At 43.6% G+C, this 13,103-nt stretch overlaps 1 protein-coding gene across 4 annotated transcripts in view; it reads left to right on the plus strand.

Annotated features, from left to right (window-relative positions):
• limk1a (LIM domain kinase 1a) overlaps positions 1-13,103 on the plus strand; it is a 71,556-nt gene that overhangs the window by 290 nt on the left and 58,163 nt on the right. For 2 of the 4 annotated variants that reach the window (XM_041197531.1, XM_041197532.1), the window contains exon 2: positions 265-361. In XM_041197531.1, coding sequence (XP_041053465.1) covers positions 265-361 — 97 coding nt within the window. Of the gene's footprint in view, positions 1-264; positions 362-11,779; positions 11,901-13,103 lie in introns of those variants that run through there. The other 2 variants (XM_041197534.1, XM_041197533.1) reach the window with 2 other exon arrangements.

Genomic DNA, 13,103 nt, shown 5'->3' on the forward strand with positions numbered 1-13,103 from the left:
GTTCTGTTAGGCTCAATTCTGTTGCATTGAGTTGCTGTGCAGTATGTTAATGTCTGGCTGCAGCAGGACGCATGGCCTTGCTGGGTTCGATTCGGTTGCATTGTGCTTTGTCTCTCTGACTGCATGTCCTGATGGGCCCTAGATTGTACTGCACAGTGTGGGCGATGGGCCTTGGTTACAGGAAGGGTGTATGGCTCAGCTGGGATCTATTCTGTTGCACTAAGTTGTTGGGGGTGTGTGTTAACATTCTGTCTTGGGTTGCAGGGGGATGTTTGCCATGCTGTGCAGGATGTGGTCGCTCTATCTATGATGGTCAGTATCTTCAGGCTCTTAATACAGACTGGCACAATGCTTGCTTCAGGTAGGAACCCAAGCTCCTGGCTGTGTGTGCACTGTACATCCAGACTGCACTTCAATTAGCATTAACCCTGGTCCACCACTCTGATCATTAAAATCAATACAGAATTGCTGATCTGAGTCAGCTCATGTTTATTCTGTAAATTACATTATATAATATACATTGCATAGTACACAGTACAGCATTGTTGATGGGATTTCAGCACGTTGTAATGGTGATTTTGTGAAATTTTCAAATTATATGTTAACAGTGAAAAATTCTGTAGTTGAATTCTTGATTTGTCCTTCAACATTTAGGTTGTGTCTGAAGAGAATTTTTGAGCTGCATAACACAGGGTAGTATCTGTGATGGCACGGGTGGGAGCAATTTGAATTAAGAATATCCCATGTATTCACACAATTAAAACTTTACCCACAGGCAGTTGTACCAATAATTATTGTGATAATACTGCGTGTAGCAAACAATGCACAGCAGACACATGTGTACTGCGTGCAGTTTACAGTGAAATAAGTACTATGCATTATGCTGTTAATAACCGCCTCCACTCTGTTTGTAAATAAAAACAGAAAATGGGGGAAATACTTAAATCTGGCAGCATCTGTGGAAAGAGGAAGTTAATGTGAAAGAAAAAGTTAATTTGAACAGAGGAAAGTTATAAATGTAATAGGTTGAAAACAAATGAAAGTGGGGTAGGGGGAAGAAAAGGAACAAAAGGGAAGGTCTCTGATAGGTGGAGAGTAGGAGAGATTAAATGACAGAAAGCTTCATTGTACATAAGCCATAGGGAGTGGTAATGGAACAAGTCAAGAAACAAAAGATGAGTCCAGGTGAGGTGTGAATAGCTGGATAGCAGTGGTCCAAATGCAAAGTAAAGGAGTAAAGAAAGCAATGAGCAAAAACTGAACCAGCAAAACAAAAATAGAGGCAGAGATCCAAAATTATTTAATTCAGTGTTGAGTCCAGTAGAGTGCCGAATGGATAGATGATGAACTGCTGTTCCTTGAGCTTCATTGGAATACTGTAGCAGATCAAGGACAGAAAGGTCAGAGTGGAAGCAAAGTGGAGGAGAATTGAAATGACAAGCGACAGGAAGCTCAGGGTCATGTGTGTGAACTGAATGGAGGTGTTCCACAAAGTGATCACCCAGACTGCGTTTGGTTTCCTCAATGTAGAGAAGACTACATCATGAGCAACGAATATAGTATACTAAGTTGAAAGAAGTATAGGTAAATTGCTATTTCACTTGGAAGGATCATTTGTGGCCCTGGATGCTGTGACAAGAGTGTCTGACCTGTTCTACTATACAGTGATATTGCTGAACGTTTGACACTGGAGCATTTAGTGCACCAATATTGTACCACCCCAGATTGCAACACTGTAAAGATCTATTTGCTGCCTATTCTCTAGTAGGCCCAGGCATTTTTGCTGATATTTAATGATGAATCAACGCCTATGCTATTGTAAGGTTCATCAATTGCGTTATTCTGGGATCAGTAGAGTGTCAGTGATATGTATGGTATTGTAAGATTGGTGCGTATATTGCAAGGTTAGTTTTTCACATTGGAATGTGTACGTACTATTGTAGAGTTACACTAGCAATTTGAACCCCAATCAAGAGTTTTGGGTGCTGCCAGACTGTAGTAATAGCAATGATGCTTTGTAAGGTAGTCCCCATTTCTATAATAATGGTGGAATTTTATACTGTAGTGCAGTGTTTCCCAAAGTATTTTCCAATTATCCCATTTTAACATGTGAAAATTTCAGTTGACCCCAGACACCAGCCAAAACAAAACTAGCAATAAAACAGCACAATAACATTTAGTAAATAATTAGAGTTCACGTATTATATGTTTATCTAATATCTCTTACAAATAGTCATTTGGTAGTACAGAATTTGAGTATTGCTGGAAAAAGTGACATGTTGAAGCATCAGGGCACAATTTCAGGGGAAAACATTTTATGCTATATGAGAAGAGAGTGCTGATTGGTTGACAAGTGGACTCTGGTAGAGGCATTGCCATGGAGAATGCGCTGATTGGTTGGCAAGTGGACTCTGGTAGAGGCATTGCCATGGAGAATGCACCAGCAATGGTGACTGGCAGCTAACTGCCAAGCATTGTTTGAAATTTAAACCAGGCAGCTTGACCCTGATTGGTCAAGGCATTTCTGTGAGGAATGAGTCAGCAAATGGCTGTCACTCGTTTTGTTTAGCTGAAACAGGTGCAATGTGTGTACATGTTCTTCGTCTGCAAAGAACAGGACCCTGTGTATTAATATATGTAGTTTCCAGTACACGCAAATGCTCCACACTACGAGCCGACTGACAATCTTAACCTGGTTGTCAGTGTAATTCTTAGCACGCTGAGGATTATTTACCAAATGTTGTTCAATCGCGGAATCACATCTACTGTTGGATAAACTAATTGTTGGATATGTAAATTGTTGTTTTCCCCTTATATTGGTATTCCTGTGAAGTGTTATGATGAGCGCAAGGCGAAAAGCTTTGACATATCTCTTCTCAGCAATGCACCATATAAATATGAAATCTGAGTTTTTAAAGAAGTTTGTTAAAAATATTATTTTATGTATTCATGCATCAACATCCTGGAGGCTGATCATTGACCAGAAACTGAACGGGACTAGGTATATAAATACTGTGGCTGCAAGAGCAGGTCAGAGGTTGGTGACTGGTAACTCCCCTCCTGACTCCTCAAAGCCTGTCCACCATCTCCAGGCACAAGTTAGCAGTGCAGTGGAATGTTCGCCACTTGTCTGGTTGAGTACAGCTTCAACAACACTCAAGAAGCTTGACACCATCCAGGGCAAAGCTGCTGCTTGATTGGCACCCCATCCACTATTTTAAACATTCACTCCCTCTACCACTGACGCACAGTGGCAGCAGTATATGCTATCTACAAGATGCACTGCAGCAACTCATCAAGGCTTTGTCGACAGAACCTTCCAAGCCCATGATTTCTACCACATAGGACAAGGGCAGCAGAAACATGGGAACACCATCAACTGCATTTCCCCTCCAACCCACTCACAATCCTGACTTGGAAATATATCATCGTTCCTTCACTGTTGCTGGGTCAAAATCCTACAACTCTGTCCCTAACAGCATTGTGGATGTACCTACACCACATGGACTGCAGCGGTTCAAGAAGGCAGCTCACCACCACTTTCTCAAGGGATGGGCAATAAATGCTGACCTGGCCAGTGACGCCCTTATCCTGTGAACAAATTGAAAAATTGTAGATTTCAGTCAAACTCTCCATCTTCAGAAAGAGAGAAGACTTAGTGAAGCCCCTCTTTTCCCCTCTGTGTGCATGCATACATGTGAACAGACGTGTATTTGTGCAGACATGTACGTGTGCGTGCCCTTCTACCCACTTCCCGCGCACACCCCCTACCCCAAACTAGTGTTCAAAATATACTGCGATAGGTGAATTTGGCCTGGAAACCTCACAAATAGCCCCCAAAGACTCAATGACAGCAAGAAATTCAAGAAAGGTTGCCCCATGTATTACAATTTGAGAAGCAGTCATCGCTAGTGAAAGAATCTAAGAGGTGTTGCACCTCCAATCGCAGATTCTCTGTCTCACGTGTTGCTGCTCCAGTCCCTCCAATCTAAGGTCCCATTCCCCCTGTTTTTTTGATCTTGTCCTTTACCTTGTTGGAATGTCCAGTTTTCTTGGGCAGCAGCAACACCTAGATGTTGGGCACTATGCTGCACTGGGCTATGGTGAATCCTCCCAGTGGATGGTGAGCTGCAGGTGGTTGGGAACGATGTGGGTCATTGTGTTGTCCTGGGCTGCATTGCTGGCCAGCTCCAGGATATCAACAGTGGCCAGGCAGGTAGGGGCTTCGGCCTTGACACGCTCTGCATAGTGATCCTTTCACATTGTGCAGTAGCTAGTAGATGCGCCCAAAAGGGGAGCTGGAGACTGAGTTCGGAGGCACTTGCCTTTGGTGTGAGCAGGTATCAGTTGCCAGGGCCACTGTCTTCAGGGACGATTCACCATGGCCCCGGGCTCTCTCTCTTCCTCACTTGTTCCCCTGCCGGCAGAAGCTTGCTAGGCCCCGGCTCGGGGCCCTGAGTATCTGCCTATAACCGTGTCCAGGCCTGACTTCAACTGAGATGGGTTTGCATCTTGAACAGCTGCCCAGTGTGTGTGCATGTGTGTCCTGTCACTGCTATGTGGAGAGGGGCCCACGACCCCAAATGTGACTTCTGAAACCCATAGTTTGGGGACCCCTGCTATAGTGCTATTGATGAGGATCAACTTGGTATACATAATTGGTCACTGGCATGTATTAACAGTCTATGCTATACTGCTGGACTATAGAGGACTGTCAGCAGTTACTAGGTTGTGAATAGTGTCACGTACTCTTCTAAGCTTTAAAGGAAGAAGAGATTTATAATTACACAGTGCCTGAAAAGGTGTCTCAAAGTATTGTCATGCTCTGTTTTATTGCCAATCTGTAGAATACTGTTGTCAGTACTCATTGAATACTGATCGTAAGGTAGAAAGATAGTGGTTAGTAAGATAGTTGATGCATTGGTTTTAACTTTCCGAAACACTCTCAATTTGGGAAAGGTTCCGTCAGATTGGTAGATGGCAAATGTAACTCCATTATTCAAAAAGGGAGGGAGACAAAGTGGGAAAATGCGGGCCAATTAGCTTAATATCTGTCATAGGGAAAATGTCAGAAGCTATAGCCGGGCACTTTGCCTGATTACCTTGAGCTTATCAGAGTCAACATGATTTTGTGCAAGGGAAATCATGTTTAACCAGCTTATTGGAGTTCTTTGAGGAAGCAACATGTGCTGTGGACAAAGGGGAACTGTTGGATATACTGTACTTAGATTTTCAGAAGGCATTTGATGAATTGCCAAATCAAAGGTTATTGCGGAAAATAAAAGCTCATGACATAGGGAGTACCATATTGGCATGGATAGAAGACTGGCTGGCTAACAGGAAGCAGAGAGTAGATATCAATGGGTCTTTTCAGGTTGGCAAGAAGTAACAAGTGATGTGCCACAGGGATCAGTGCTGGGATCTCAACTGTTTACAATTTATATAAATGACTTGGATGAAGGGATGGTTGCCAAATTTGCTGATGGCACAAAGATAGGTGGGAAAGTAATTTGTGAAGAGGATATAAGGAGGCTACAAAGGGACATAGGTTTATTGAGTGGGCAAAGATCTGACATGGAATATAATTTGGGAAAATGTGAAATTGTCTATTTTGGCAGGAAGAATGAAAGAGAAGTATATTATCTAAATGGTGAGACATTGCAGAGCTCTTGCGATGCAGACGTATCTGGCTATCTTAGTGTATGAATCGCAAAAGGCTAGCATGCAAGTATAGCAGGTAATTAGGAAAGCTAATAGAATGTTATCACTTATTGTGAAGGGAATTGAATACAAAAGCAGGGAGGCTATGCTTCAGTCAAACAGGGCACTAGTGAGATTACATCTGGAGTACTGTGTACAGTATTGGTCACTTTATTCAAGGAAGGATATAAATGCATTGGAAGCAGTTCAGAGAAGGTTTAACAGACTAATACCTGGAATGGGTGGGTTGTCTTATGGGAAAAGGTTGGACAGGCCAGGCTTGTATCCACTGGAGTTAAGATTAAGAGGCGACCTGATTGAAACATATAAGATCCTGAGGGGACTTGACAGGTTGGATGTGGAGAGGATGTTTCCTCTTGTGGGAGAATCTAGAACTAGGGATCACTGTTTAAAAATAAGGGGTCGCCTATTTAAAACGGAGATGAGGGGAAATTTTTTGTCTGAGGGTTGCAAGTCTTTGGAAAGGTGGCGGAAGCAGAGTCTTTGAACATTTTTAAAGCAGAGGTGGGTAGATTCTTGGTAAGCAATGGGGGGGGTGAAAGGTTATGGGGGTAGACAGGCTATAGATTTGAGGTTATTATTGGATCAGCCATGATCTTATTGAATAGTGGAGCAGGCTCGAGTGATCGAATAGTCTACTTCTTGTTCGTATAATCTAGATGTTTATACAACACCTTTGACAGCCTCAGGATGGCTCAAAGTGCTTCACGACTGTTGAAGTACAGCAAAGAGATAAAGGCCTGTTTATCTGTTTGTTGTGATGCTAGATGAGAGAGAAATGTTAGGTCACCTTTATCCACCCAAATGGTCAGGCCTTGATTTAACATCACACCTTAAGGACAGAGCCACTGATGGTGCAGTAGTGCTGGAGATTACGTGTCTCTGGAGTGGGGATTGAACCCTCAACCTTCTGACTTGAGGCAAAAGCGCTACAACAGAGCCAAGACTGTCAAGAGACTCTCCCCTAGCAATAGATCCCTTAATGCAGAAGTGTGTACATATCAGTTTACTGCTTGTTATTGGCTGAACCCATTAGCGGGTGCTCTGTTTAACATCATTCCCTGACCTTTGGACCTGCCTATAATGCCTCACCACTGCTTTTGGATGTCTTTCAAATGCTCTTTTGACTAGACTTTGACTAAATCCCACCCCCAACTTCAGGGAAATTCTTTCTTGTTGCGAGAGTTTAATGGGGCAGTGGAGAGGAGCCTTTACTCGGTTTCTAACCCATGTTCTACCTCCCCTGGGAGTGTCTGATAGGAGATTGTGGCCTAGTGCTTGTAGTTCAAAAATTATCCAAAGCTCTTGTTCCTGATTGATGTCCTGTGACTCCTGCTACGAAATGCGTATGTTGAAGTTTAAGGACTTGATTATGTTGGATTGTTCACCCTCTCTGGGTCAGTGACCTTCCCTGTGTGCTCACAGATGCAGAACAGCTGCTTGTTTGAAACACCCGAGGGCTCTGTCTGTGGTACTGTCAGTGCTGCCTAGTGCAGCAGGGGAGACAGTCGAGCAGAGCACTTCCTATGTAGATAACATTGCAGGAAGTAGCACCCCATTTGTATAATACTGACCAAGTCCTCTCCAAGCATCTCTTAATATTTGCACAGTTTTTTTTGGCTGATGTTTTCAAATACAGAAACGTATGCCTCCAATCTTCAGTTCTTGAGTCTCAAGGGAATCCCACTTATTTTCTTGAGTGCAGCAAAGTTTGCACCATGGCTATCATTAATCATTAATAATGTTATCATTTCTTGTGAGGGGAATTGAATACAAAAGTAGGGAGGAAAATAAATGGGATTCCCTTGAGACTCAAAGAAAATGGTGGGAGGCAAGCACTTTTTTTGTTAATTCTCTGATTTTCATCCCCCCATCCCTTGCACCGATTGCTCTCAGAAGTGACCAAAATATTAGTCTTCAATTCCTGGAAGATTGGTAACCCCAGGTTAGCTAGCAAATAGAAAATACAAGGACAAATAGAACTGAGTTTCCTAAACTTTGAGCACCAAGACCTAAGGGGCTGCAAATGGCCATAGTTTGCACACACCTGTACCCATCGAATGAGTGGCTTCCAACCATGTCAGTTGCATCAATACGCTGCACTAAAATTAGGAAGGGGGACCGTGTAAATGAGCCGTATGTTGCTCATGAAACAGATCCTGAGGGATCTTGACAGTGTTGATGTGGAGCAGATGTTTCCTCTTGTGAGAATATAGAACTAGGGGCCACTGTTTGAAAATAAGACACACATGAGAATTTTTTTTCTTTTGCAGGTGTCTTTGGAACTCTCTTCCTTAAGGCAGTGGAAGCAGAGTCTTTGAATATTTTTAAGGCAGAGCTAAAGAAATTCTTGATGAGCAAGAGATTAAGACCATAAGACATAGGAGCAGAAATTAAGCATTTCAGCCCATCGGGTTTGCTCCACCATTCAATCATGGCTGCTAAGTTTCTCAACCCCATTCTCCCTCTTTCTCCCCGTAACCTTTGATCCCCCTACCAATCAAGAACCTATCGATCTCGGTCTTAAATACACTCAATGACCTGGCCTCCACAGCCTTCTGTGGCAATGAATTCCATAGATCCACCACTCTCTGGCTAAAGAAGTTTCTCCTGATCACTGTTCTAAAAGGTCTTCCCTTTACTCTGAGGCTGTGCCCTCGGGTCCTAGTCTCTCCTACTAATGGAAACATCTTCCCCACGTCCACTCCATCCAGGCCTTTCAGTATTCTGTAAGTTTCAATCGGATCCCCCTTCATCCTTCTAAACTCCATCGAGTATAGAACCAGAGTCCTCAAACATTCCTCATATGTTAAGCCTTTCATTCCTGGGATCGTTCTCGTGAACCTCCTCTGGACCCTCTCCAGGGCCAGCACATTCTTCCTGAGATACGGGGCCCAAAATTGCTCACAATATGCTAAATGTGGTCTGACCAGAGCCTTATAAAGCCTCAGCAGCACATCCCTGCTTTTATATTCTAGTCCTCTCAAAATAAATGCCAACATTGCATTTGCCTTCCTAACTACTGACTCAACCTGCAAGTTAACCTTAAGAGAGTCCTGGACTATGACGCCCATGTCCCTTTGCACTCCAGATGTCTGAATTCTCTCCCCATTTAGAAAATAGTCCATGCCTCTATTCTTACTACCAAAGTGCATGACCTCACGCTTGCCCACATTGTATTCCATCTGCCACTTCTTTGCCCATTCTCCTAACCTGTCCAAATCCTTCTGCAGCCTCCCCGCCTCCTCAATACTACCTGTCCCTCTACCTATCTTTGTGTCATCTGCAAACTTAGCCAGGATGCCCTCAGTTCCTTCATTGAGATCATTAATGTATAAAATGAAAAGTTGTGGTCCCAACACTGACCCCTGCGGAACTCCACTAGTCACCAGCCGCCATCCTGAGAAGTACCCTCTTATCCTCACTCTCTGCCTCCTGCCAGACAGCCAATCTTCTATCCATGCTAGTACCTTGCCTCTAACATCATGGGCTCTTACCTTACTGAGCAGCCTCCTGTGCAGCACCTTGTCAAAGGCCTTCTGGAAGTCCAAGTAGATAACATCGATTGGCTCTCCTTTGTCTAACCTACTCGTTACTTCCTCAAAGAATTCTAACAGATTTGTCAGGCATGACCTCCCCTTGATGAAACCATGCTGACTTTGCCCGATTTTATCATGCACTTCCAAGTACTCTGAAATCTCATCCTTAATAATGGACTCTAAAATCTTACCAACGACCAAGGTCAGGCTAATCGGCCTGTAATTTCCCGTCTTTTGCCTCACTCCCTTAAACAGATGGGTTACATTAGCAATTTTCCAGTCCTCTGGGACTCTCCCTGACTCCAGTGATTCCTGAAAGATCACCATTAATGCCTCCACTGTCTCTTCAGCTATCTCCTTCAGAACTCTGGGGTGTAATCCATCTGGTCCAGGTGATTTATCCACCTTCAGACCTTTCAGTTTTCCCAGCACCTTCTCCTTGATAATGGCCACCATACTCACGTTTGCGCCCCCCCCCCCCCCACCGCGACTCTCTTGAACTTTGGGGATGTTACTCGTTTCCACCGTGAAGACTGAAGCAAAGTATCTATTCAGTTCCTCCGCCATTTCTTTGTTCCCCTCTACTACTTCTCCAGCATCATTTACCAGCGGCCCAATGTCCATTTTTGCCCCACTCTTATCCTTTATATATCTAAAACAAAAACTATTGCAATCTTCTTTTATATTACTGGCTAGTTTACCCTCATATTTAATCTTCTCCCGCCTTAATTCTTTTTTAGTTGTCCTCTGTTGGTCTTTGTAGGCTTCCCAATTCCCTGGTTTCTCACTGCTCTTCGCCGCATTGTATGCTTTCTCTTTAGCTTTTATGCTGTCCCTGACTTCCCTTGTCAGCCATGGTTGCCTCGTCCTCCCTTTAGTATGCTTCTTCTTCCTCGGGATGAATTTTTGCTGGGTCTCCCAACTTACTCCCAGAAACTCCTGCCATTGCTGTTCTACTATCTTTCCTGCTAGGCTCATCTCCCAGTCCATTCTGTCCAGCTGCTCCCTCATACCTCTGTAGTTGCTTTTATTCAACAGTAATACAGTTACATCTGATTCCAGCTTTTTCCTCTCGAATTGCAGGGTAAATTCTGTCATATTATGGCCATTTCCTCCTAAGGGTTCCTTCACCTTAAGCTCCCTTATCAAATCTGCCTCATTACACATCACTAAATCTAGATTTGCCTGTTCCCTAGTGGGCTCCACCACAAGCTGCTCCAAAAAGCCATCTCGTGTACATTCCACAAATTCCTTTTCTTGGGATCCACTACCAACCTGATTTTCCCAGTCTACCTGCATATTGAAATCCCCATGATCACTGTAACCTTGCCTTTCTTACACGCCTGTTCTACCTCCTGGTGTATCTTGTGCCCCACATCTTGACTACTGTTCGGAGGCCTGTACCTAACTCCCGTTATGGTTTTTTACCTTTGCGGTTCCTCAACTCTACCCACACAGATTCTACATCATCTGACCCTACATCATTTCTTGCTATCGATTTAATTTCATTTCTTACTAACAAAGCAACCCCACACCCTCTGCCAACCTGCATATCTTTTCAATTGGATGTATATCTTTGGATATTTAGCTCCCAGTCCTGATCCCTTTGCAGCCATGTCTCCGTGATGTCCATTACATCATACTTGCCAATTTCAATCTTCGCCACAAGCTCATTTACCTTATTTCGTATACTGCATGCATTCAGATACAACACCTTCAGTCCTGTATTTCCCATCCCATTTCTCATTGTCCTCCTTTTATCTCTTGTGCTTGAAATTAGATTCCTAGCCCTTTCCAAAAACACTGTCCCATTTTGTGTTCTGGAGACTTTAATAGCCTCTCCTGGGCTCTCCTTTCTTTTCATTTTTTTCATAATTTTCCATGATGTTGAATCCACCCCCCCACAAGCTAACCTGCTGCTTTGTTTCCCATTAGTCATACTTCTTGGAGTTTTACCCTTCCCACCCCCCCCCCCCCCCCCAAGATTCTTGATGAGCAAGAGATTCTTGATGAGCAAGAGAGTGAAAGGTTATTGGGGGGGCGGGGGGTGCAGGTGGAATGTGGAGTTGAGGTTACATTCAGATCAGCCATGATCTTATTGAATGATGGGGCAGACTCGAGGGGCCGAATGTCCTACTGCTCCTAGTTTGTGCTCACATACCCCAAAGGAAGGGGATGGGGTGAGATAGTAAAAGATCTTGATTTCAGAACCTTGGGAAATTACATTATTGTGAATTAAGTCCACTTCCAGATTAACTTCTCCAAACCAGTTCCTCCTTGATGTCATAAAGAAATTGTCACAGAAATGCATATAATGTTTCTGAAAACTGGCGTTTTGTTGGAGTTATGAGTGGAGTTCAGTAATCACTTCCCCCACCTTTCCACCATGCTCTATCTCATGCTCTTTGTGGGTTGCAATAGGAAGTGCGTTTGCTTGCAGCTGTGGCGACAACGACTAATTTTGGACACAGTATCCAGGCAGGTACTACTGCAGAGTTTTGTCTCTGTGAAGGAAGTTTCAGTGCAGAGCATTAGACATTATTCCGTGGTGGGAAACAAGATCTTGGAGCACTGTCACCCAGAGGGACGGAAAATGCTGTCACGCTGCTACAGAGTACGTCTTTCAAACCATGGAGTCAAGTGAGTAGCTGACTGATCCTTGTTCGCTCAGAACATCACCAGACAAGCACCAGTACCTGGAGAAAACTCCAGGTTAAAACCCAGTTGGCTCAACCTTGTTTTGGTCAGAGGATCAGATTTTGTATTTTGAGTCCAGTTTGTTCAGGGTATTGAGAGATGGTGGAGAGTTTGAGGGTTCAGTATCAGTCATTGTGTAGTTGTCTCAGCAATGGGCAGCAATGCATTGTGTAGATTTTCCTGCTAATGGATAGGCAATAACAGTGGAAGTGTGATATATGGTCAGATGTATGTCAATATGTAACACTGCCCTAGAACCATTACATCAGCTGGAAGGAATAATCTTCCTGTAAAGCATCCAAGAGAGTGTTCAACCAAAGCCTTCGTCCTTGGCTGCTCAAAAAAAATTCAGACTTTTTTGCTATCAACTCCAACGCCCACCCTGGTCACTGTCTTGGATGGAATTAAGCTGTTTGCAACCTCAGCATCCTGTTCTACTCCAAATTTAACTTCAGGTCCTATGTCTTCTCTATCTCAAAGGTCACCTAATGGCACCACCACAACAAGTCCCATGTTTGCACCATCTTAGCATCTGCCATTGCAACCCATAGTCCTGCCTTTTGTCAACTTCCGTGTTTTCCTGCACAGTCTACCATCTTCCTTAAACTACACCCCGTAAACCTCTGCAACCCGTAACCCATTTCTTGTTGGATCCTGCTTGCCTCTGACCTTGTTAACTTAAGTTTTACCCCGGGCCCAAGTGTTCAGATTTAAAATTCCACCCTTGTGTTTAAATATGTCTCTGTAACTTCATCCAGCCTTGCAAATGATCTTTTCTGAACTCTTCCCTCTTCTGACTTTGGTCTCTTGTGTATACACATATCCTTTGTCCAACGATAGGTGGCTGTGCTTTTGGCTGCCAAAATCCCATTTCTTCCCTAGACTCTTCTGCCATACCACCTACATTAAGGTCCTCTTTGACCAAAGTTTCCCTTTATTTCTTCTTTTGGCTCAGTGTCTATTTCCCCATTCATTCAGCTTTTGGGATTTTTTTTTACACTTAGCTTGCATTCGATGAAGTGTTTTTGTTGTTGTGCAGTCACTCTTGCTTTCAAGGTGGTGGTTGCCTCAGTGTTTGTACATCTCTGGTTTTAAAAAGATGGCATCATGGAGTTGAGTGAACTGATTTGAAATGGCCCACAGCCT

The sequence above is a fragment of the Carcharodon carcharias genome, chromosome 10, assembly GCF_017639515.1.
Source record: "Carcharodon carcharias isolate sCarCar2 chromosome 10, sCarCar2.pri, whole genome shotgun sequence".
NCBI classification, from domain to species: Eukaryota; Metazoa; Chordata; class Chondrichthyes; order Lamniformes; family Lamnidae; genus Carcharodon; species Carcharodon carcharias.